The sequence below is a fragment of the Chlorocebus sabaeus genome, chromosome 22, assembly GCF_047675955.1.
Source record: "Chlorocebus sabaeus isolate Y175 chromosome 22, mChlSab1.0.hap1, whole genome shotgun sequence".
Taxonomy (NCBI): domain Eukaryota; kingdom Metazoa; phylum Chordata; class Mammalia; order Primates; family Cercopithecidae; genus Chlorocebus; species Chlorocebus sabaeus.
The window spans coordinates 79,757,024-79,783,758 of NC_132925.1; the positions used below are offsets into that span (position 1 = coordinate 79,757,024).

At 39.8% G+C, this 26,735-nt stretch overlaps 1 protein-coding gene across 8 annotated transcripts in view; it reads left to right on the plus strand.

Moving 5' to 3' along the window:
- FHIT (fragile histidine triad diadenosine triphosphatase) overlaps nucleotides 1-26,735 on the plus strand; it is a 1,488,394-nt gene that overhangs the window by 1,214,395 nt on the left and 247,264 nt on the right. For all 8 annotated transcript variants that reach the window (XM_073009985.1, XM_038002532.2, XM_073009982.1 and 5 more), the window contains 2 exons: nucleotides 4,103-4,248; nucleotides 6,851-6,880. In XM_073009985.1, coding sequence (XP_072866086.1) covers nucleotides 4,103-4,248; nucleotides 6,851-6,880 — 176 coding nt within the window. The remainder of the gene's footprint in view (nucleotides 1-4,102; nucleotides 4,249-6,850; nucleotides 6,881-26,735) is intronic.

The window sequence follows — 26,735 nt, forward strand, 5'->3', positions numbered from 1 at the left end:
CCCAGAAGAGCTGGTTGTTGAAAAGGGTCTGACACCTCCCTCCCGTCTCTCTTGCCTCCTTTCTCACCATCTGATCTCTGCAAACCGTTTCCCCTTCCACTTCAGCCATTAATGGAAGCATCTTGAGGCTTCCACCAAATTCAGAAGCCAGCAGCATGCTTCTTGGACAGCCTTCAGAACCGTGAGCCAGATAAACCCCTTTTCTTTATAAACCACCCAGCTTCAGGTATTCTTTTATAGCAACACAAACACAAAGTAAGACAAGCGCTCAAGGGGAGGGGAAATAGACTGCAACTCTTGATGGAAAGAGGGGTAAAGCCACATAGCAAAACAGCCTGTAGGATGCGAGGGATTCTTGTGGTCATATTTGCAAACAGTAAACCACACCAGCTCTAGGCACCTGACTAATGCAAATATTTCTTTCTTTCATTGTGTGTATTCTGAGTTGGCAGTGTGTCAGCAAGAGTTCAGCATAGGGCTTGGCATGTGGTCACACCACTTTAATGCAGCAAAAACACCTAAAGTATTTATGTTCAAAAAGATAGAGATAGTCACTTCTGGGCTGGTGATGAGCATGAAGAGGAAGAGAGGAAGAGGGAAAACAAAAAGAAAGGATTGCCAAGTTTCTGGTAGTCTCTTGTGATATGAATCATGTGTTGTGAAAAGATCCATAATTCTCAGTAATTAGACTGTCCAACAAGCAATGGATTCAGCGTGTCTGACAACCTGACCCAGTGATAGAGGCTGCAGTACCTAAACTTTCTCAGGAGTCTGGCCCATGATGGAGCCCAAGTCATCTTGAAGCAACTGAAAGTCAGGATGAAGAAGGGCCAAAATGCCAGCTTTGTATCCCTCTTTACTTCCTCCAGCTCAGGCAAGTTGGTACTCTCATTTTTGATCTTCTTACAATTCTCTGTTAGGATGAAGGCGTGTTCGCTGCCCAGTGCTCAGGCCTCCTTTCAGTGTGGGATTGTAGGTCTCATATGCTTTCTTTTTCCAAGGTTAGGTGTTTCTTAAGCCTTTAGCATGTTTGCATTGTAGCCTTCTATTTAATGGAAACAGTGGTTCCCTTCTATGAACAGAGTGACTCTGGGGAATGCAGGGCACAGTTTTAATAAGAGGCTAGGCAGAAATGGAGTCATGAAAGCTCTAAAAAGCATGACATCACAGCACTATCATTAATAACATGAACTTTAGAATCAGACAGGCTTGAGTTGAATTCTAGTTTTAATCTCATTTTGAGTGTGCTGGCGTGGCAAGTTTCTAATTTTCCAAAAGAAATTATTGCTTATAATTCATCTTCAACATGGGAATTATGATAGTATTAATAACTTATGGGTTTGTTGGAAAGATTGACTGAGTAAGAGTATGTACAAAAGTGAAATGGTGGTTTGGGCCAAAGGAGGAATGCTTAACAACTTTCTTTGAAGTTAATCTTAAGTTGTTAGACCATTTTTAAGGACAGATTTTGGTCTAGTCGTGAAGAAATGGTTCTACTTTAAAAGGCAAAATGTAGGATGAGATGGAAAAGTTTATCTAAAACCCTGAGGCAGAGTTAGATCTGACCTCCTCTGTGCTCCCACAGTATTCTGTACTGATTTCTACCAATAGCATTCATCTCTCTATGTTGTAATGATCTGTTTACACTGCATGGCAGTTTGGGACATTACAATGTGAACTCTTCAAGGTCGGCTACTCTGTCCTGGTCACCTTAGCATCCTAAGTCCCAGCATAGATCATGGACTGAGAGGAGACTGCAGTGTTGGGACGGATGAGTGAGTAGGTTGCCAGCCCAATCCACTGGTTAAATCACTCCCCGATTTTTAAAGTCCAGTTTAAATCTCATCTGCTCTAAGAGGTCGCCTTTGGTTTTCATCTACTGTGAGAAATCTCCTTGTCAACTATACAACCTAAGTTATAACTATTGACCTTCGCTTCCTTTAAAAAATATTACTACTAAAAAAATCTCTCTAGATTATAGGGAGAAGTGGTAACCAGCTCCACAAGTTTTCACACATGATATGTACTAGATAAGACATTTATTCAATTCAATATATTAAGTTTAAGTCTTTGAAGGTTATCCTACATGTTGGCTAAGAAATCTTGACAGAGGTGATAATCCCAAGCAAACAAGACCCAGAAGTAAATGTGTCCTTATAGCCTATGTATAATATGGAATTTACCCATTAACAAAGCCTAAGAGGCTCCAGATTAAATTATATTGCATCTGTGATATTATTTTAAAACAATTGGCATATAAAAAGTGGCATTAGAATTACAAAAGCTGTCTGCTGTTCTTCAAATTAATTCGCTTTCCCTGAGTTGTTTTTCTAGGAGCAACATGCAAACAAGCAAAACTGACAAATAATAAGATTTTTTTATGGCATTGAAAAAAAAACTTTTGGATGTCATTGATATTACTAAATTTACATTAGATGCATAGGTTGTCTGATTCATTCCATCAGTTTTCACAGTAAGCCATTGTTTATGTGAAATGTCTTCCTTCCCCACTGAGTTGCTGTGTGTGAACATAGCCTAATACAGCACTTACGGACTTCGTTGTAAGCTTGCATGGTTGTCACCCTTGCTGTGGTTTGGTGAAGCCAGGCCTAAGGGAGGGTGTAATTTAAAGCAGGGAGGAGGCATATGGGGAAGGGTCCCTTTTAACACAGAAAAAGCAACTCTGTGGGAATGGAGGCTGGCAATCTGCTCAAAGGAAATGAAAGGAAATTCTTCATTTCTAAATGGTTCATTGACCCATGATAATAAAGCAGGCCTGCCAAAGATGGATAATTATCTTTTTAAGTATCAGATGCCCTGTGGGTGAAGGCCTCCCTACTCCTCTCTTGAGAAATGAACTCCGATTTTAAAAATGCTTCTTTTCATAGTTTACCATTGACATGAATTTCCTGATTATGAGCGAAATTAATCAGTTTCTTCTTTCTTTTCCCCTCTCTCTTATGGAAATCAGGCCTGACCAGCTGAGCTCAGTGTGTTTCCCCTTGGGCTCTGAGTTCTACCAATAGTGGAATGGGGTTGATATTCTAGTGAGACTAGCAATTGCAGAATTATGGTTTTATTATGCCCCTTAGCTGCTTAGCTCCAGGCAGGAGCATGGTGTCTTAAAACAACAAGAAAAAAGAAACAGAAAAACGTGCAAGAGTTTGTTTCTCTTGTTAGTATCTAAAAACTAAACAAATATTTATATATATATATATAGTGCGTGTATATACACACATGTGCATACATATGTGTATAGTAACTGAAATGTTACTGATGGGGTAACAGTGAATGTTGATTTCCTATCAGTAATTAATCAAATTTCTATCCTTTTTTTCTCTAGATCTTGTATGTTGCTGAGAACAGTAATGTAAATATGTTGCCTTGTCTAACTTGCAGAATGCATTAAGAATGTTTTATTTGAATAACGAGACAACCTCTTTCTTGCACGATTTAACTTCAAATGTCTTCTTTTGGATTCTAGAAAAAAAATCAGTCTAAGGAACTCTTGTCATAAACTGCTTAACCACATGGCACATTTCTTAGTTATGGATAAAGTTCACTATACATTTTCAGAATGTCTACACTCTTTTAAAAATAAAATAAACATCTACTTTTGTATGTTCATTGCATAGTTGTCTTATTTCTCTAAAGAGATAATTTAAATTAAAAATTTATCACCATGTTCTACCTAGAGAAACCAAGTGGATATTCCAGTTGCTTCTTCAACCTAGTGCCTTTGGCAGCTGAAGCGGACACAGCTTTAGAATAGGGGTCAAGAGATAATGGTCTAGAATAGATCTGGTCTCCTGGCATAATTATCTCACCGTACACTTGAGTCTCTCTGTACACGTATGTCCCTTTCTTTTGCGAGAAATTCTTCCGTGTACCACAGCTTCTCCTTCAAAGTGTAATTATCCATGTATGGAATCTCTCTTTGAACTCTTTGGAGTTGACTGGATGGTAAATATCTGTTTCTTCATTGCTTAGTCTTTGAGAGTTCAGGCCCTGGTCCAAGAGGATTCAATCCTGTGGGTATAAACTGCTTGGTTAGAACACTACCCAAAGCCAGCAGCATGGACCTTAACAGACCTTGCTACAGATGTCCTTGTGTGCCCGCTGCGGCCAGTGGAGCGCTTCCGCGACCTGCGTCCTGATGAAGTGGCTGATTTGTTTCAGGTGACCCAGAGAGTCGGGACAGTGGTGGAAAAACATTTCCACGGGACATCTCTCACCTTTTCCATGCAGGTGAGTGTACAGATTACTCAGAAATGATTTTTCTTCCTTTTCAAATCCCGACATTGGGCTCGCTCCTCCTGACATCTCACCAGGAAGGCAGATGTGATTGTTAGTATTTTATGTAGCAGCCGAAAAAAGATGTTATTAATGCAGGGCAGCCCTAGTGTCCATCGGCCCCAAGATGGACCATGGAATAGCATCGAAGGCGATGTCTGAGGCTTCTTTGCCAAGCAGGTGGGAGTAATGGGTAAGTGATTTAATGGACATTCAGACATTCCAGATTGCTTACTGGCACTGGGACTGGAGAAATCATTTTCATTCCATGGTAACTGATTTTTGAGCACTGCATGGACAAAGCCCTGCTCTAATTCCAGGGTGGCAGTGATATGCAGCTTAGGTTGGGCCTTACCTTTTGTCTGTCTTTAATTCAAGCTGCAGAGGTTGATCACAGATTAGTTAGAAGCTAGATTGACTGGTTGGGTGTGGCCTACTAACCAGTAAAGAAATCAGATCCCCAGTCACTGGAGATTTTTAGGCAGAGGTTGAACCAACACTTCTCAGGTTGGGAGAAGGATGTCCATGGTGAGTCATCAATAGGGAATTGAGTAAATCCGTAGTAACATACCATGAGCTCCTTCAGGTCCTCTATGGAAAGGGCTGATGTGTCAATGCATAAAGTCCTTCATGGCTCTGAAATTGGATGACTCTGTAATTGCCCTTTGGAAGGACACACTTTCAAAACGTGGGGATTCTGTACCCAGCCTGTTAAACTGAATGTTTCATTCTTCCTCCCCTCCTCAGCAATCTACCATAGAGCTTCAAAGAGACCAGATAAAGAAAGCCAGTGTTTTCAGGTTATAAAGGCTCTAACTAAAAGTGCTCATCTTCTCAAACAGATTTTTTTTCTTTCTTTTTTTGCTGCCATGTCTGTGTTAAGAGTAGCTAAACTTCCCCCAAATGCTTTGTGTATGTGTGTTGCATGTCAAACCATCTGAGTCACCTCTAGGCAGGGAGTTTAGCTCAGAGTGGGTTTATCAAGCTTATGTTGCAAATGGTGTTCCTGGAGAGGCCAAACGAAGGCAGTGAATGAAAACCTCTCTTAATGTTTAGTGAGATACAAGAATAAAAATCACATTTATAGGAAATGACCATTGCTGGTTATGAAACATATTTCACTAGAAAGATAATTCCATACATGTAAGAGCTGACTTGTGTTACCACCTAGAGTACTTTCGTATATGCAATGTGGTCAAACTTTTTTTTTACTGTAACTTACAGCAAGATATATATTTATTTCAAAATCATGTATGTCCCCCCTGACATGCATATATGAAATACATGCATATGCCTATATTGATAAAGTAAACCAGAGTTTCACAAAACAATGTTTACTCATTCTGTGCAGTCTAATAGTTTTTATTCTATTAAGATCTGATTTCTGGCTGGGTGCGGTGGTTCACGCCTGTAATCCCAGCACTTTGGGAGACTAAGACCAGCAGCTCTCTTGAGCTCAGGAGTTTGAGATTAGCCTGGGCAACACGGCAAAACCCTGTCCCTAAAAAAATACAAAAATTAGCCAGGCATGATGGTGCATGCCTGTAGTCCCAGTTACTTGGGAGACTGAGGCAGGAGAATCACTTGAGTCCAGAAGGTCAAGGCTACAGTGAGCTGCCATCATGCCACCACACTCTGGTCTGGACAGCTGAGTAAGACCCTGTATAAAACAACAACAACAGCAACAACAAAAACACCTGATTTATTTTGTTTGTAATGCTGATTGCAACCTATTACGTTGACTTCATGACCCACTAATGGGTTGTGACTCAAAGTTTGAAAATCCCTGATATACACAGTTGCACTTAATCCTTGCCATAGCAGGGCAGGAGTTCTCACCCCATCAGTCAGGCTCATAGAGGTAGACAGACTTGGCTAAAGTTGCAGAAGCCAAATTCTATTTTGGAATTTCTGGTTGTGGAGCTATTGCTTGTTTTGCCATCTCAACCAACTGAGTATCTGCTTTTGCTTTTTATTATGGCCGGTTACTTGGTGAGTTTGCTCATTTTCAACTAAGCTTCAGAAACAGAGAAAGGGAACCAGGTTGGGAAAAGGGTCCAGCTACAATGAACACTACCACTGGTCTCCCCCAAGGTCAGAATAGCCAGAGAGGACTCTTCCCATATGAAATACCCCATATTCTTGCTTAATGGCTTATGTTTATAGCAGATTTCCTGAGTAGAAGCTTAAAATAATCAGACTTTAATTAAACCACATCTAAAGATAACCAAAAGGTGTGATACTTCACCTCCCCAAACATTTTCAGCCTTCCTTTAATGCAGTTAAAACCATAGCCAAGAGCAAAGAGCATGAAAAGTAGCAAGGAGTTGGCTTGCTGGATAATTTATATCATTTTTATACATAACTTCTCACTTACTCTCAGGCGGAAATGGAGAACTGTCTAGTCCCACACATTTGAAGCCAATGGTCCCCATGAGAATACTATAAATTAACACACAATGAAATTGCATCTAAATTATTAATGGGTGATATTTCTGAATAAGAAGGAGATACCATCTATCTATTCTCACCTCTGTTGGTTTTTTCCTACTTCTAGGATGGCCCCGAAGCTGGACAGACTGTGAAGGTGAGTGCTTATTATGTGCATACAAATTAATAAGAGGCGATTATGAGAACTAATAAAAAATCACAACGAGTCATTTGCAGCACATTGCTGTTTCATTATGTTATCTTCGAGGTCAGAGAGACCCTCAGTGTTAGAGCCATAAATCCTGACATTATAAACTCTGCCAAACAATATGTTTCCCATTAGTTTACAAGACATTTACTTTTAGTAGTAAAATTATTATTGTGCAAATACTAAAACAGAAACTAAATCAAGGAGTCCGGAAACAGAAGTCAAAGTGGTTTGTGTGCAGGAGTGTCTAGGAAATAGCATGTGAGCTTTCTGTGGGTTTTTGCAGACCCATGTTAAGCCTGGGGTGTCTTTGACACACCTCTGCTTCTTGACATAGTCTGCTTTTGCTTCATTGTTCTTGAGCGTAGGGATAACCGCAGCAGTAGCATCAAGCTGCCTCCCTTCCTTCCTGTCTCTGTGCTTCTCTCTGTTCTCCTTCTCGTCACCCCCACACCTACTCTTTTCCTCCCTATGTACTTAATACCAAAGTTCAAACCTAATGGAGTCAGTGGAGCTCAAAGATGGGTTTTTAAGTGTGCTAGGAGAAGAAAGGAGGATTTATTAGGATAGTCTCTGCTTCTGTAGTAAAAATAAAATAATAAAATCCTGGCTGATTCAGAAGCTGGGTTTCAGCTCTTTTCATACAAACACTAATTCCTATATGGGTAGATCCTGCACCTAAGTCACAGAAAAGGCTCTATTTTTGATGCTAGAAGTCAGACACAAGTCCGGCTGGGATGTTAATGTTACACTTTGTTGAAATAAAGTTTAATGGTTCGAAGACTAGCTGTGAGTGGATAAGGTGATGCCCGCACAAACAATGCCAAATAAACGTAAGTTCCCTTTTGATCTTACTTTACTTTTGACTTTAACACAGCTATTCTGGGACTTTTAAAATAGAATCTCTGGGAAATACCTCTAAGAAGTGAAAGTTTATGTAAGGACTGCCACCATATGAGCCACCAAATTCCTTATCATAAAAAAGGGCTAGCCTCCTAATTGCTCTACACACAGGGTGTGGTGATAGACACAGAGACTTTCAGCTTTCCTCTATCCCACTGGCTCACCTCCATGTGAGGCTCTAAATATACAGATGCAAAGAAAGGATTTAATACCTGTGGCTTGTTTTTGAAATCAATTCTTGAAGTGCAAAACAAAAATGTTTAAACTTGGTTCCCAGATTTTTTAAAACTCAGTATTCAAATGTAAATTCAAACTATACCGGCTTGGTTAGATGCACTATGCAATATCTGTTTGATAGAATTCCTTCAGCCATTGAAAGTCATACCGTAGAGGCATAGCTAGTAACATGGGAGAATGCACAAACTGTATTAAGTGGAATGCACAGAATGATAATAGGTACATAGTGAGCGTAGCTGAAACTTATATGAATAGATAGGTTATATGATCTCAAAATTTCATTTAGCCATTCTAAAACAGGATAGAAAATATTTGCTATACAACAGGCTCTGAATAGAGACAGAAAGTAGATTAGTGGTTGCCAGGGACTAGGACAAGGAAGGAATGGGGAATGATTCCTAATGGGTACAGGTTTCTTTTAGGGTAATGAAAATGTTGTGGACTTAGTGATGATGGTTGTGCAACATTGTGAGTATAATAAAGCCACTGAATTGTATGTTTTAAAATGGCGAATTTTATGATATTTGAATTATCTCTTGACTAAAAATAATATACACACACTCACACACACACAACAAATAAGCAGTGAGCCTAGCTGGACTGATAACTATGGCTATAGAGTGTGTAACTCCAATAGTAATTACTTTTTGATGTCCCAATTATCTGGTCAAAATGTGTTAATTTTTTTGTTAGCTTTGATGGTGATGATGATGGACTAATTCTTAACATCTAGTACTTATATATGAATTGTTGAATGTGGTTATTGTTATCACGACCCTGATTATTTAGCTTAAGTTGATTTTTTTAAAAGCAATTCTGTTTTTTAAATCAGCAGATTATGTTGTTTTGCACATCTTTCAATTGTTTCCAACCTGATCACAGAAGTCCCCTGATATGAATTAATGGGGATATCTTGACTCATTTGTAGAATACGGTGGTTAAAAGAAAACCACCACACACACACACACACACACACACACACACACGTAAAATCCCAGAGAACAATGAAGGTTCCAAAGCTGTCCTTTAGACAAAGTATCCATATCTAAAGTTGTTGAATCTGCTTTTTAAAATGTGATCTTTCTATCACCTGCATGAAAATTAACTTTGATATCAGTTAACAGCAACAAAAAGTTGATTCTCAGGTCTTATTCTAAACCTACTTATTTAGAATATTGTGATTGGGGCTTGGGAATCTTCACTATTAACAAGCACATCCCATGATACATATTTGCCAGCCTCAGTATTGTATGATGATAAAATATTGAGTGGCAGTGGTCACATAATTATGACCCCTGGAAGCCAGTCTTGCAGTAGCCAGCCCCTCTAGGGGACAAAGCAGCATCTTTAATATTCAGCTGTCCAGTTGGGAAAACTACAATTCAAGACTCTGAGCATTTCATATTTTGAAATTCACACAGTTGCACATTTTAAGGCAGCATTTGACAACCTGCCATGGAAAGCACAGTGACTGTTCTCTTCATCTTTGCCTCCGTGTCTCATTCTTGATATTCTGCCTGATCCCTGGGTTCTAAACCATTTTTGTCTCATGCTGAGTGGTAATAGCAATAAGCCCGGTAATGGTCTTTGCCCCTGGAGCACCTGTTGTTATTGTTAATGAAGGCGCACCACTGAGTTAGCCTCTTGAACATGATACCACTGTAGGGTTTTTTGTTTCAGGAGCTTTAAATTCTGCTTTGCAAAGAACAAGGGTGGCCTCGCTTACTCAGTAAGGCACTTGTAGTCAGGAAAGGGAAATATCGAAGTGAAAAAGTGACCTCTTATTTCACAATTGATTATTAACTCTCCTTTTTGGGTGTAAAAGCAGTAGAACCCTGCCATCCACAAGGTGATTATTGCAGCAGTTTGATGTCCTGCAGGCTTGAGAAATAATCTTTTTCTTTCATCTTCAACCATACAGATCCAAACAGCTCCCCTGACCGTTCATCTGAAGTAGCTCTCTTAAACCCCTGCTCTCTGTCCTGGTGCATGGTTTGATTTCTCTCAAGGTGTTCTTCGTTGTCTTTTATTTGTTTGGCTATGCACCTGTACCTCTGTCTTTTCTCTAATTCTTTGAGAAGGTAAGCTTGTGAGGACCTGGATTTTGTCATTGTTTATGATAGGTCTCAGGACATGCTACCCCCAAAATATGCTAGCTCTGCATACTGAGTATTTTAAGGCGAAGGAAACTGAGAAAACTACAGAAGCAGGAAGATCGCTCTCTGACCTTCTTCCATTTGTCTACCCTCAAGTGTGCCGTAAAAGAATTATCTGACCTGTCACCCCTGCAAGTAGGTCATAAGGCCCTCATTCCAGAGGAGTTGTGCCCTCTACTTACATGCCAAGAAGAATCTGAACAAACAGGCCTTGTTAAGTTTTCCCCAATTTATTACCGTCAAGTCATACTCTTTTATAGTCCAATCATACCTCTGCATGACTGTCCATAAAAATACACAGTTGTCTTTAGGTCTTTATTTCTGAAGGCTCCCATGGCACATAAAACTTATATTAAATACATTTGTTCGGCTTTTCTCTTGTTAATCTGTATTGTGTTACAGGGGTCTGAGCCATGAACCAGGCAATGGGTAAGGAAATGATATGGCTTTTTCTGCCCTGTATTTTTTTTTTTTTTTTTTTTTGAGATGGAGTCTCACTCTGTCGCCCAGGCTGGGGTGCAGTGGCCGGATCTCAGTTCGCTGCAAGCTCCGCCTCCCGGGTTTACGCCATTCTCCTGCCTCAGCCTCCCGAGTAGCTGGGACTGCAGGCGCCCGCCACCTCGCCCAGCTAGTTTTTTTGTATTTTTTAGTAGAGACGGGGTTTCACCGTGTTCTCCAGGATGGTCTCGATCTCCTGACCTCGTGATCCGCCCGTCTCGGCCTCCCAAACTGCTGGGATTACAGGCTTGAGCCACCGCGCCCAGCATGCTCTGTATTTTCTATGGCTATTTTGTGTGGGGAAGGGAATGATGATGATAATGGAACTTTGCTTGTTGCTTGTTGGAACAAATCTCATAAGTTTCTAACTTTAGTTAACATGAAGTAGAAGGTGATATGTATGTGTATTCCAGCATGCAGTCGGGTATTCCTGGAATCTCTATCAAAAGTCTCCTATATTCCAGGTGTTACTAACAAAGGCAAAATTTCCATGAATCAAGTTCTCAAATCGTGTTCCAAAATGTAATTCCATCTAACCAAACCATTAAGGCCATATTCATTCCTTTAGAAGCGAAGCTGCTTAATAAGTTTAATGTGAGCTTTCTTTTAGAAAAATTGGTATGTACATCTTTGGGTGGGAGGCCGTTTTAGGTATATTAAAGAGAGATTTATTCCAGGCAGGTAATCTGGAATGTCATAAGAACTATTTATAGATTACGCTTGCTTACACTCTTCTATGTTTATGGTACTTGAATCTTCTACCTAGAAATTTAATTTTATAGTATTAATGTAGTGGGAAGTAGCTGTTAATAACTTTTGAGATATTAGAAATTACTTTTTAGATTGCTCTAGAAGAATAAGATAATTATTTATAGAAGTATAATTCAAAAATTAAAGGAGATAAAAAGGAAGCTCTTCTCTTCACTGAGAAGTTTCTGTGGTTCTAGAACAAATTTTCCACCCAAAAATTTGGTAATGTTTCAGATTCATGAAAATGAGGACATTTTATCTCTTAATTAAGTCTAGTAGTTAACATACTTTGGCATCAGTCAGAGATTCCATTAGGAATATTAGCCCCTATTAACTTCCTAACTGTGCACCTTTGGATCAGCCTTTTAGCCTCTGTGAACATCTATTTCCTTGTTTTTTTGAATGCAGACACCCTATCTATTATATTGAATGATGGTGGAGAAAAACTGACATATTCATGTTCAGTAGGTGGTACATGTAGCAGAGATTGGCTACGATTTGGACATGGATATAGAATCTGACCAGTCTATCCCAGTTCAAATCCCAGCCCTGCCACATCATGGCCCTGGGACCTTGTACATGTTTCTTCCCCTTTATCTCAATCTCAGTTTCTCATCTATAAAATAGGTTGCTGCTAGGCTTTCAGAGGATGTAACTAGCATTGAGGTGGTTTGTGGTCCTGCCAAATTCGCTTAATTATTATACACTGAATTCTCTTGCTATGAATGACTTCCTTTTGGTTAAATTCTTGAGAAAACTTTACTCTGATTATATGACTTGTGCTATTTGAATATCTTATTTGAACTTGTTATAAAAATGACCCCTTGAAAATTCAGAAATCTGCCTTCTTAATTGGGGAAAATAATACTGGTCCTCTCTGTCCGAACATTTTTAGCCTCTGGTGTATGCGTAGATGATCATGAGTAAGTTGGGGTTATAAATTGATAGAATACTTCACAGTTACCTAAAGAAGGTAGTCATAGGACAGAAACTTGCCTGCCCCACACTTTGCTGACTCACTAGTTATGACGTGGGGCCTAAGACTCTGTCCTAACAGACACCATAAGAGATTCTGACGGACACTTCAGTTAACTGAAGCTGCTTTCCTGAAGGAGTGATAAGCAGTTGTAGGGGCTGCTGCTCTCAACCCAAACCAATTTCTATGAAAGATTTGGTGTGTACAGAAAGAGAGAAACCCATATCTTGAGGACGAAAATGATTTTCTTTTACTGTTACTTATTATTTTCATTTGGAAAGACACTTCAAGAGAGATGTAATTTGCTAAAGGACTTTTATCCTTTCATTACAGCCATGGTGAACGGTGCCTTGACTATGTTAATACCTAATGCATGTATTTACTGCATGAAGAATTGGTATCTTCAGGATGCTGTAGCTTTTATCTTATAGAATTGCCTTACAATTTGCATCTCTGCTCTCAGAATGAATCCAATTTGACTGAGTTGGTAAACCAAAAACAACTGCAGTGCTCAGGGGATGGGTTTGGGTATACATGTGGGAGTGGATGCCTTTGAGAAGTGTTGAGGTTCCAAGCCCTTTCCCTCTGGCATGTAAATGTCTCTGACTTCCCCTCCCTCGCTCCCTCCTGGTAATTTGAGGCAAAACCCCCAGTCCCCAGCTCTCCAAGCAGAAGGGGCTGGGGGCCTGCCTGTCTCCTTTGGGAAACTTCCTCTCTCCTACTAAACCCTCAAGCCCTTTCCTAAGTAGATACCAAATCACTGAGTGTTTCTATTTCTAGTTTGCTAACTTTAATTTGCATGATGCCATTTGGATCAAAGCACTGAAAGAAAAATTAACCAAGTCCCCTAGTATTTTCACATTCTTACTTACTTTTTCCCTGTTCATTCGAACTCAAGGGCAGCTAAGGTGAATGGGATGGGAGAGATCCTGAAGCAGGGATGAGGGTGAGAAGAAAATGCTGGGAAGTTACAGCATACTGATGAAGAGTGAGGACTCTGGGGCCAGACTACCTGGTTTCAACCCCAGAGCTGTCACCTTTCTGATAACCTTTCTGAGCCCCCACATTTATTCAAAAATTTAGAAAATGGAGGTCTTAAGAGTATCCTGTCTCCTGGGAGTGTTGTGAGGTCCAAATGGATTACTGCATGTAAATCCCTGTAAAATAGTGCCTGGCACATAGTAAAGTCTCAATACATGTTCACCATTAGTTTTATAATTCTTACGTCAGTCCTCACAACAACCTGCAAAAGCAGGCATTAATATTTTACACTTAGGGAAACTGAGGTTTAAAGAAGTGAAATCACATACTGGAAAAGCACAATTGACAGATAGTGGAATTGGGATTCAAACCCGAGCCTATCCAAAATTCCAACTCTTCATTATATCATATGACCAGGCTGTTCCTAAAAATACTCTGTATACTGTAATCACAGTGGAAGATGCTCAAGCACAGGTTTTGTAAATATTTTGTCACCCTCGACACATATTTATCTGCATTATTTTGCTCTGCTTGGAATAATGTTGGTTTCCATCTAAAAATATCCAGAGGGCAATCCCTGTTTAACTGTATTACACAGGTGAAGCTTAACTAACCTAAATGCTGCTTTATTGCTGTATGTCAATTTGTAGCAGAATTATATGCTTTTAGTGTTTAATTTTTCATTAGTACTACCAAACAAATCTCCTTAGTAATTAGAGGCCCTGACATACAGCAAAGTGGATATTTGGCCGTTTAATTTATTTTGATATTTGTAATGCTAACACGTGGCACATGTAGTAGGGACATTCAATGTTTTATAGGATTCAGTAAACTGTCTTTTGCACCTGAGGCTCAGAGCCTGTGATTTCTACTTAATCACTGTGAAGTCAGACCTCCTGTGAAAGGCAAGTGTTTTGTAGACCCTAAAATACCACCTAAATGTAAGGCGTTATTATTCAGTCAGCTTCTTCCCTTTATTGATGTAGTAAGGCCAGTCACTCACTGTTGTCATTTTGCTATAGGATACTAGTGCTCAGTAACTAATCGTTGAAGGAGCCACTACTCCGCCTCACCATTTTGCTATGTGTGTTTCAAGCCTAGGAAGCCTAGGAAATCAAATGTAAAAATCTCTAACTCCATGTAATGTGCTCATTCTAATTTCAAAGTTTTAAACCTGTAATATCTAAATAATTGGCTGGCCAAACTGTCAATTCTGTAAATAAATAAATAAATAAACAAACAAACGCAGCCCAATTAATCACGTGACAAAGATTTGGTACTTTTGGTTAAATATTAGTGGCCAATTCAACCTCCGTAGATGAGCCATTTGTTTTATTTTTATTTTTTTGACACAGACTCTTGCTTTGTCGCCCAGGCTGAAGTGCAGTGGCACAACCTCAGCTTATTACAACCTCTGCCTCCCCGGTTCAAATAATCCTCCCACCTCACCCTCCTGAGTAACTAGGACTACAGGCTCAAGTCACCACATCCAGCTATTTTTTGTATTTTTAGTAGAGATGGGGTTTCACCACACTGGCCAGGCTGGTCTCAAGTGATCCTCCTGCCTTGGCCTCTTAAAGTGCTCTGGAACCATTTGTTTTAGACTACACCCCATCCTTAAATACAGAATGGAGAATGAAAGCCCATACAATAATGTGTGCCTTGATTGAAATTGGGCCTTTTAGCTGAAACAGATCCTAAATGTTACAAACTTTTGATTAGGAGTTATTGACAGCAGGAAATAATAAAATAAAATAACAGGTTGCTTATAGACTGCCGAATAAATTTATAAACATGTAGATCTATATATGGCTTAGAAGGAAGGACACAGATAGTATTCTTACTGCCTCTGGGTGGAGATAGTGAGGGGAAGCAGTGCAATGTGGGATGTGAATTATACTCAGGGGTTTCGGCTTTACAATGTTTTATTTTTAAATTGGGTAATGTGTACATGGTTGTTGATTCCTATTATTTATATTTTAAAGTGCATTTTAAAAGAAAAATCAAGGGCCCCATTTGAAGACCTTTCCATTAAGAAATGACTATTATAATTTATTCTCTTTGCTTTATTATCTTCAGCATGTATAACTAGTTCTCATGCCTCCTATTTTCAAATCTCGAGGATGGGGCCCATGAAGTAGCTTTTTGAAAGGTCTACAGTTGATTCTGATGGTTACCCAGATATATCAACTGCAATTTCATTTATTTTTATAAATATATTTTGATTCTTGGTCTAGATGACCTGGACTTGATTCTTTCTCGATACTCATCTCAAATTATTTAGTCCCCTTCAGGCGCTCCTCTTTACCCTTTATGCCAAAGTCATTAATAAAGTAATTCTCAAGACACAAAAAGCAGCTGGAAAAGGTAAGGATTTCATGGCTGAGCCAGGGTCAGATGGAAACCAGCTTAATGAATAATAGACAAGGCAACCTGCAGAGCCACAGACATGGAAGAATTAGAATAATGACCATCCTGAGGACATTTGAGTGAAAAATGTTGGGATGGTGAGACTCTGTAATGGCCCTCAGGCCAAACATGGTGAGGAATCCTTCCCTCCTTCTAAGTCAATTATGTTAGTGCTGGGAAAGGGTCATTTTGAAATTTTAACTTCACATGTCACGAGGCATCCATCCTACCTCTAAGGGTCTAATAGATCCCTTCTCTAAAGAAGCCTCTTGTTTACCAAAATCAGGGAAATTGAAGCATATATCTTCGGAAGCCTTCTCAATCAGATTAATCCTAAACCTCAGGAGAGAAGGGGGAAAATAAAAAGAACCACACACACACAATGGTTTGAAATCCTAGGCTTATTCAACATAAAGATAATATTATTGGATTCCAGTAATGAAAACTTCCATTTCTTTCCCTGGTAGTTTATTCTTTTAAACAAGTTTTCCTTGTTCCTGATGTTACATGAAAAATGAAGATGGAATTCTTTAAGATGTTGACCTTGCCTAGGGTGGCTGAGAAGAATAAACAACATTGAGTTAACAAAGCGAACACACCAAATATTCTTTTACTCTGTGGTGGAATTCATTTATCCTAATGTTCACATTCAAGTCTCCCACTCTGGGGTCCACATATCAGTACCTGTTCCCCCACAAAATATTTTCTTATCATGCTTTCCATCCCGGTGCCCTGACAAACAGCTCAACAGGCGCTTTTATTTGCGTTTAAATTCGTCTGTTGGTTGTAAATGGTATAAATTCCCAGATGTAATCAGGTTCTAGCAGTATAAGTTTGATGAAACTGTTCCGCCATGGAAGGAATACATGTGACTCCAACCTCTGCTCCTCTATCAGATGACCATCGATGCATCTCACTCTTAAGGAAGAGACTCAGAGCATGGGATAATTCAAGAAAATCCCAGAGGGGCAAGTGACCTTGAAAGTCACCTAGCATCATCTACTACTTGACAGTTAATCACCCCTGTAGCATTGAAGTTTGTCTTTCGTCTTCCTCTATACCTGGAAACTCAAAGCACTGTGAGGTAGCTGCTTCCAGTTCTGAATAGCTCTGATTTTGATTTCCTCACTACCAAAGTAGTCTGTTTCTCCCTTCCAAGAAATGAGCATCCTGCCTACTCATGTTTTTCTATCTGGCAATCATTCATTAATTTGTTCTTCTATCACCTACTGTGTGCCAGATATTGTCACAGGCCCTGAGAACCTAAGAAGAATGAAACATAGTCCTTGTTTTCAAGCACAGACTTTGAAATGAACACCATAATGGAGGAAGGCTGAAAAAATTGTAGAAGTTCTATAGTTAATATTAACATATTACTCCAATAAGTGTTTCTTGAGTGCCTACTATGTGCCACCTACTCCCAGGCACTGGGTTTAACTGGAAGGCAAGACAGCCAAGGAGAAACTCTCAGCATATTGTGTTTTCCCCCTTAAGTGAAAGGGAACAAATAAAATATTGCAGATTTGGGTTAATATTAGAAAACCTAAAACAAGGCATTGTGAAATGGAATGATATGGTGGAAGGGGAAGGAGGTGGTGCGGCTACTTTAGATGGGGTGGTCATGAAAGGCCCACTGAAGAGATTACCTATAAACTGAGAACAGGGAATGACAGGGGCCCAGCCAGGTGAAAAGCTGGAGAAGAAAGACCATTCTGGGAAGAGGAAATGGCAGTGGGAATGAGCTTGGCGTATTCTAGGAAATGATTGAAGATCAGGTGGCAGAAATTTAGTGTAGAGAGAGTGGCGGCAGGAGAGAAGTGTGAAGAGGTGGGCGGGGAGCTGTTACACTGGGACTTATGCTGTGGTAAGGAATTGTAATTCAATTTTAAATGTATTTGATGTTTTGATGATACTCAGAGTATGTTTCAGGGCAGAGGGTATTTCACATGTGCTTATGATAGGTTTCCGAAATTGATTTGGTTTTTTAGTTCCTAAGCCCACTTTTCTGGACTTGAAGAACTTTCTGCCATGTATATCTTGGGCGCTGTGGTTGTCACTCTAGCATTCTTTCTATTCTCCCTCTTGATTTAGTAGCTACAAAGTTAGGATGGGTTTGAACTCATCTTTAGCTCCAGGTGCGGACCTTGTCTGGTGCATGCCAGGGGTTGGCAGTCTTCCTTTGTAAAAGGCCAGATAGTAAACATTTTAGGCTCGGAGGGCCAGATGGTCTTTGTCATAATTATATAACTGACTTTGCAGCACAAAAGCAGTCACAGAATATATGAAAATGAAGTGTCACAAATGAGCATGGCTGTATTCCAATAAAACTTTATTTATAAAAGCAGTTGGTGGGCCAAATTTGGCCTGAGGGCCGTAATTTGCCCATTCCAGTCTAAGTCGGTTGTCTCTGCCACAGTAATGACTTTCATTAATCTTTTCCTAAGCTATTTAGAGTGTAGGATTCCCTTGACCTTAGGAATCCTACACTCTAAGGGATTGGAGTCCCATCATCATGGAGGACTTAGATGCATTGGTTGTAGATGGGCTGTTTTCTCCCCTACTGCTTATGAACAAGAAAGCAGGTAACAGCTTCTAGCAGTCATCTTATGATTTCTAGGGCATTCTGCCTCAGAGCAAAACAGATGCTGAGGCTGGAATGGCAGAGACAGAAAGAAGCTGGATACTAGGTGACATTATTGGATTGTTGAATTAACCAGACTTGAAGCCTGCATTACTTCTAGACATTTAAATTAGGTGATCTGGCCAGGCATGGTGGCTCACACCTGCAATCCCAGCACTTTGGGAGGCTGAGGCGGGGGGATTACCTGAGGTCAGGAGTTCAAGACCAGCCTGCCCAACATGGTGAAACCCTGTCTCTACTAAAAATACAAAAATTAGCCAGGTATGGTGGCCCACACCTGTAATCCCAGCTACTTGGGAGGCGGAGGCACAAGAATCACTTGAACCCAGGAGGCAGTGGAGGTTACAGCTAGCTGAAATTGAACCACTGAACTCCAGCCTGAAAAAATTAGGTGACGAATAAAGTCCTGTATTGTTTAAGCCAGTTGGAGTTGGAATTTTTGCTGTGTCTAACAGAAGACATATTCAACTAGATTATCTACTCTAAAATATTCAGTTATTGTTGTTTCTTAATACGCTTAACTGGCAGTTTGAGTAAACAATTTCTAAAGTGCCTCTGCATATCTGCAGTACTCATCACATGCCAGTGGGAATCTTTGAGTGAAAGTCTGAATCAATGGCCCTAGAAGAGCTTAACTTCCAATAGGTTCCCTCTGGTGCATGACCACACGGTAATTCCATTAACTTTAACGATGGTAGTGCTGCACAAAATGGGCCCTGTTAGTCTATTCTCTCCTTTCTTTTTAGCATTAAATCTTATCTTGCAGCTAGTTTTTCAGGGTAAAGTATGTGTACCAATGCCATTCATTTCTTGCCCTTTATTAAAATATGCAGGGCTCTCTCTCCCAGGGAGGGAGTGCTAAGTGAGTACATTAAAAATGAATCCACTGCCCCATTTGTCGACTGCGAGAAAACCCCAGAGTCAGGGACATCAATGGATTATTATTGATTGTTGTAAGATCCAATAAAATCATAAATATGGCTCAAAACAATTACTGTGGCCACATTAGCAAATTATCAAATCTATAACTTGCTTTGGAGCCTGGCCTCAGAGATTTAAATAAAGTGCCGGAGGGAGGCAAGTTGTATTTTAGAAATGTGACAACCAGGGCTGGGATAGAGAAATTTATGATTTAATTTGCTGTGCAATCTAATTGCGAATAACTATTGGATTTCTAAAAAGTGGACTTTGATTAGGTTTAGGTGTCAGAAATAAACTGGAAATATGGGTCAGTTTATACTTCTCTGAAAGTCTGTAGGGAAGGGGAGAGGAAGGTATTCGTTGCAAGGAATGACTTTCTCAGGTGACCTTCCACCCTTCTCTCTGTGTCCTTATTTCCTGTGTTGGAATAATTGGATTATACCTGAGACTGGCTGGCTCTTTCCAAAGAACTGCTTTTTACTTTCTTCACCAAGTGTCAGTTTCCCCCCATTTAGAAATAAATCAATTCAAAATGAAATTACCCAGAGCATTCATTTTTCACCATCTAGTAAATGAATCTCTCTAAAGAACACGAGGTCCTCCCTTTTTGGTTCAGGCTTAATAAAATCCTTCTTTTCAGTGGAAGTGGTATAGAACTAGCGTCTCTGCCTTTTCTAGGCTTTTCCTCTCTGGTAGCTTACTAGGCAGTATTTGCTCCATAAAATGTGTATTGGCACGTTCATAGATTCCTGGGCGTATTTTGTGAAGATCTAACCTGAAGTCGAGCTGCCTGGTTTAAATTTCTAACCCACAGCAGGCTGGAGAAAAGCCTCCAATGGCATTGCATCATCCATCAGCCACTGTAGCTGTTCATCTGAGGCCCTGGCCTCAGCTGCACTCTGATGACAAGCACACCGGTGGCTAGATTTTCAGGAATGGATTGGCTCATCTTTTAGCTCACTTTAGGAAAACAGAAAAGCAATTTGCACAAAGATAAAGCAGATTTCCTAGTGATCTGTGTAGAACTGGCCAACAGATTTCTACAGGCAGTCAGCGAAAGCATGAAAACCCAGCTGAGAAATGATAAATTACTGCTAACTGTCCTAATTATCCCTTGATACTCTGTGTTGAAACCTGACTAAATTTTGCTGAAACTTACAAATAGGGAAAAAATTTAAGGTTTAATAAATTATGCATAATAGAAATGCTTAAAAAAATCGAAAGATAGTCACAGCAGAAGGGCTTATATTTATCACCCCGCTGTCTCCTGAGCCTTAGAAAAAGGTGGGGGCAGAGGGGGGTTATTAGATAAATTGTAATTTTAATTGCAAACCTAATTGATGATACTCAGCATGCTTATTAGGTCAAGGAAGACTATGCGTCAACTCCCAAGGTCATTACATTAATAGAGTAAGCATGTAATTTGTGATAAGTTGATTTGTGAACATCACATTCTTCTCTTTAAACAGAATAACCAACATTAGTTTTTAAGGTTCACATACTGACTGTGTGTGTTTCTTTGTATTTTAGGACAATCATCTTGTACTAACCCATCTTTTGGTTTTATAGTTATAGCTTTAGTGCTTTTAATATATAAATGCATTTCAAATTCCTCCAGCAATGACTAACATTTTACCAGCTGTCTTATTCCATTGTTGAGTAACCCCAGCTAGAATAGTTTGCTTTTTCATTTCCTTTCTTTTTATTATTGTGAACCAGCACTTTGCTTCTCTGAAATATTTGCCCTGTGGTCCTCTTTCAGACTTCTCTGGTAATTTGGATTGATTCTCTATTTCTTCTACCTAGAAACTTTGTAGAAGTTGAAAGAAAATGTATTATTCTCCCTTTAAAGAATCATCAGTGCCTCTGGCTGTGTACATGGCATGATTTTTACCCCTTTCCCAAACTAGTTCCTCCAACCTCAGGGTTCTCTAGTTGATGACTGTTCTATTTTAAACGTACTGCCTAGAATCACATGAGGGCATCCAGATGGTATAGGAACAAGTATTTATTGCAGTACTTGGAATATAGTAGGCTCTCAATAAATGCTTTTTGAACATGAGCATGTTTTCACCAAGTATAGAGCCTCAGGTCTGGACATTCTTGTTGCAGATGAAGTTTGTAGAATATGAAATGGTCAGAAGGATCTTGTTTGTAGGCACTGCCATGATGAGGATTTTGTTGGTTCTTTTTCATATTTTGAAGAGCAGTGAATCTGATGAGTGATACAGAGGTTCTGTCATTTCACTATCCTCAGGACCATCTGGTCAGCCATAGAATGGCTTCTCAATCTCATTGTGGACAAATGCTAGCAATGGAAATAAATTCTCAATTACTATTCTTCATTAAGCAGTGATCTGTGCAGGTGCTTTCCATACCTAAGGTGTCTGACTGACTATTTTCATGTCTAATACCCACCAGGCTTTCATGCTAATCATTTTTCTTTCAGTAGGCACACAAAGGGCATCTGGAGCCCTTTGGACTCTTTGGGGATGACAATTAGAAGCATAATTTTAATTAAAAGCCGCTAACTCATTAAATTTTGTGGGCTGAGAGGATCATAGAATCTTTTAAGTATTCGAAAGCTACAGACTTTTTCCATGGGAAATTCACATACACACAAAATGTTGCATTTAATTTCAGAGGCCTCCTATTCCCCTGAGGCCTACCCATGGACTGCTAGACTGAATTTCCCTGACTTGTTATCTTCCAACTCAATATTCAGGGAACATTGTATTTTTTGCCTAAATGATAGGGTGAATCTTGAGGCAGGTCACAAAGAGCCACATTCTACCCTTGTTTGCAAAATGTCTTCTCTCACTCATGGGAAATGCATGCTTTAAGGATTTAAATCTGACTCTGTCCACTGTTAGCTATTTGCATTTGTTTCCTTGGTTGCAAAATTGGAATAATAATACTCCCTGCTGTCAGGATTTTGTGATTATTAAATAAGAGCATGAATGGGGAGGTCTCTGCACAGTGCTTAGCACACACTGTTTTTATTCACCCGTTTTGTTTTTTTGAGAACATGCTCACTTCAATTTCTATGATGAAAACCATGGACAAAGCCAGTGTCATCCTGGCCCTCAAAAAGAACATCATCTCACTGGGCGTGGTGGCTCATGCCTGTAATCCCAGCAATTTGGGAGACCGAGGCGGGCAGACCACGAGGTCAGGAGATTGAGACCATCCTGGCTAACACAATGAAACACCGTCTCTACTGGAAAAAAAAAAAAATACAAAAAATTAGCCTGGTGTGGTGGTGGACACCTGTAGTCTCAGCTGCTCGGGAGGCTGAGGCAGGAGAAAGGCGTGAACCCGGCAGGTGGAGTTCGCAGTGAGCCAATATCACGCCACTGTACTCCAGCCTGGGAGACAGAGCGAGACTACATCTCAAAAAAGAAGAAAAAAGAAAAAAAGAACATCATCTCGCTCTCCTCTTCTTTATCTATAGTAGTTTTGGCCTCACCCCTGTGAGGAGAAAAGGCTGATTAGAGAGTCCAAGGAAAACCCTGGAGAAGAGATTAAAATGGATTTCAGTTTAGTGTCAGTCCCCCTTTTAATGGGCCCGGACTTACTAATGGTTGGTTTCCTAAGCCATCTAAGCAAGTGAGTCAAATGAAATGGAATGTGCCTAGTTGGTTCTTTATGTTGAAGACTGAGGTCTACCAGGTGCTATGTGTGGTTTAGGGTGGGAGGAGAAGATTCACTCCAGATACACAGTTTGTCTGCAAAGCATGGTGCCTAAGACGTGCTTTCACCATCAAGGAGCATTTTGTTACTTTATACCTTGCATCACGGATTTTTTTAAAGTGGATAATACCCTAATTTAAAAAATATTACCATCATAGCTGAAATAGAACATTACTCTGGTATTAAGTTTACAACAACAGAAAGTGAGGATTTTCTTAACCTCTGAAGACGGGATGTGATGATAAGCCAAGCTCTCCGTTCGCAATAACTCATTCCAATTAGTTGTTGAAGTTTAATTACCTCCTCAAGAGACTAAGTTTGACTTTAAGTTAGAGTTAAGACACTTGAGAGGTGAAAGCTAGGAGTTGGGATGCAAGGGTTAAGTTTAGAGTTAAGAAAGTTAAATATTCAGTTAGATTCAAGAGAGCCGAGTTGGAGATAGAGTTAGAATTGAATTTGAAGTTAACTTTTAAATTTGATAAGGTTTTGTTCTGTTGTATTTTTTTTTTTCTAAATGCCTGCATCAGATTTTCTTTGTAATTTCCTGTTGCAGCAGCAGATTTGTACTATGCTGGACAAGATTGTCAGAAGGGATGAACAGAGCTGGGAATATTCAGAGCTCAGACATACCCAGACCCTCACTGGGTGGGAAGTTTCCCTAGCTAAGTTGGAGATCAATGGTTCTCTGCTGCCCTGGAAGAGCCTCTCTCCTTTTGTACCCACAACAGTCCCCACCACCACCTTCTTATATTGACTCATGAGAACATTCATTAGGCAAACACTCTGCCATCTGTTGTGCAGACAGGGCTTCCAGGCAGAGTAGAAACAGGTGTGGTGTCAAAGTAACTTAGTGCATAGACAAGGTGAAAGGAGGGCTTAAAAACTGCATATCATGTTCTGAGCTTTATACCTCCTTGGCCCATAGCAGGTGGACCTGAAATTCCATGTCTTATCAATGGCAACCCTTTGTAACCAGTTTGGGCTTTGGATTTGGTACCACACAGCTTTATGGAAGGACACTTGGGGCCGTCATTCTACTTGCAAATAGAAACAGGCTTTGTGGTGTGAGTTCTTCCCTGAGATTTGTTTTGAATGTGTAGCTGGTTTGCAGTCCCCACACAGGCTGTCAGCTAATGAGGGTAGTGGAAGTATGTTCCTTAACTTGTTCTTTCAGAAGTGTTGCATTACCAGAGCTGCGAGAAGAGTTTGTTCCTATTGTCAGATGCGGCATGGTATTTTTTTCTTTTTGCCTTTTCAAATTTCAGGAAAGAATGAGTTCTTTGGCAGAAATAGTGTCAAGAGAACTTCTTCTATGATGATGTGTTAATGCAATTCTAATTGTTTCTCTGCAGATGGATTGAGTATTGCTGACAGAGGTCTATGTACCTTCCCTAAACGGGTTGGTGGTTACCTATTTTTTACAATAAATGTAATGAACATCTATTTGCAGTGATAATAATACTTTGTAGTGGTTTAATATTTTGCAGTTTATAAAGGTTTTTGTGTAACATGGCTTATCTTATTTTTGTAAGGCAGAATAGTACAGGAAGTAATACTTTGCAACCCAGAAAGCCAGGGTTCAAATACTGCTCTGCTTCCTCCTAGCTCCATGATCCTGGACAAGTTATTTAACATCTCTGAGCTTCACTTTCCTCATCTGTAAAAGAGACATAATGATGGTGCTTGGTGTCATAGAGTTGTTACGAGAATAGTAAGAGTTGAGGGAGGTATGGGACTTATCACAGTGCCTAGAATATGGTATGACTCAGTGTATGTTAGCTATTATTTAATTATTAACACTATCAATAGTATTAATTTTCCCCAGCATTGAGTGAGGTCGCTGTGGTGCCAGGAATTTTATTCTCGTGTTAAAGATGAAGTAACTGAGGCTCAGAGGGAAGCAGTAACTTGCCCAAGACTTAGAATCCAGTCAGAGGCAGAGTTGAACAGGAACTGAGACCCCGTGACATCCCTAACATCAAGAAAATGGTGGAGTCCTAGTGAATCAGCTCCCACAGGCTGGTTTTGATAGCGCCAACCTCTTCAGAATGTGGCAAATAAGCTCAGCTCCCAGCAGCAACTTTTAAACCACGTTGAATTGTCTGTGGAGAGCAGGATCTGGAAGTCTTCATTTGAGAGAAGATACCTTCTCTCAGGCAGAGTGTTGTAAACTGGGAAGGTAGAGAGGCTGTTTGCAAATTGGGGTTTGAGGTTTCATAAATTCTCCCACTCTTAGGCTGAGTGAACACCTCTCTTAAATGACAAACGCATTCCACACTCACACTGGTGTTATTTTAGAATATTCACACCACTGTTTTAATATAGTCCAGGGATAACCAGTTTTCTCTTTAAAACACGTGTTGATTACCTGCTTTGTAGGATGTTATAACCTCTGGGTGAAGAAGCTGTGTGAGACTCAGTACGTGTCTTTCAAGGGGTTACAATTCTGTAGGAAGAGCAAGAAACTAACATAGATAACCAGAAATAGGAGGCAACATGTCGTAATGACCAAGGAATGATTTCAAGATGAAAAGCAAACACCATGGATTTTGGTGGTTAAAGAAATTTCCTGGATATAAGAAAACTTGCTTAACTATTGAAGTTGTTCTACCAGAAGAGAAGAGGGAGATGGCCTAAGCGAAACATTAGAGAGGGAGGAACCGCTAGTAGGATGAAATATGTTTGTTTTTAGTTTGTAGAAAATTATTTCATTAATGACCTGGACTTCTTATGGGTAGAATAACTAAATCCAGTGTTTAAAGAAAAATACCATCAGTTTGAATAAAGTCAGCAAGTGTGTGGTAGATTCATGTCAATGTAGCCAGAAGCATTTTCAGTCCTGCCCTCATATCAGGGACCTGAGTCTTTACGCTGACACTGTTGCAAGGGTATGATGGTGACTTTCACATTCTCTCCGTTCTGTGACTAAGCTGCATGTCAATGTCTGTGGCGCAGATGACAGCTGTATCCTCTGCCTTACTTCTGCTGTTCTCTGCACAAAGCACTATGAAACCAAGAAAATGAAGGAGGTGCAAAGCGGGATCTCCTATGGGAAAAACTCTGATTGATATTTAGTAGAAATCAGGTACTGTGAATTCAAAGATGAAACACTAGTTTTTGCCTTATATTTTGATCATCAGCTGTTTGATCCAGTCTCTGGGAATAATGTCTTTGTAGCAGTTTTCTGAAAATCCTGATATGGTGTTGGTATATACTTCTAAAGAAGCGCTAATAGGCAAATGCTTTGGATTTAGTTAAGACCGTACCCATCGATCCAATTGAAATATCCTACAAATTGATTTTAACATTAGTATTTATTTAAATTAAAACTGGCATCTATAGACCCCTTGGGAAGCTTCATTGTAAAAGTAATTCTTAAATGTACCACCCCAAGAAAACAATATAAGTTACTCAGGGCAAATATATGTCTCATTTGGTTAGATTTAAAGTACAATGTGTGGCAATGAGTAATAGTACTAATTTCTGAAGGGAAGTAGTAGGGGAAAGAGGCTTGGACTCTGGGCTTCATGCTCTGTATTCTTATCCCATACTGTTTAGTTCTACGGCCTTGGACAAATCTTTCATTGTTTTCTTCCTCTGTTCCTTTTTACTTCATTTTTATGTTCCTCTCTCCCTCGT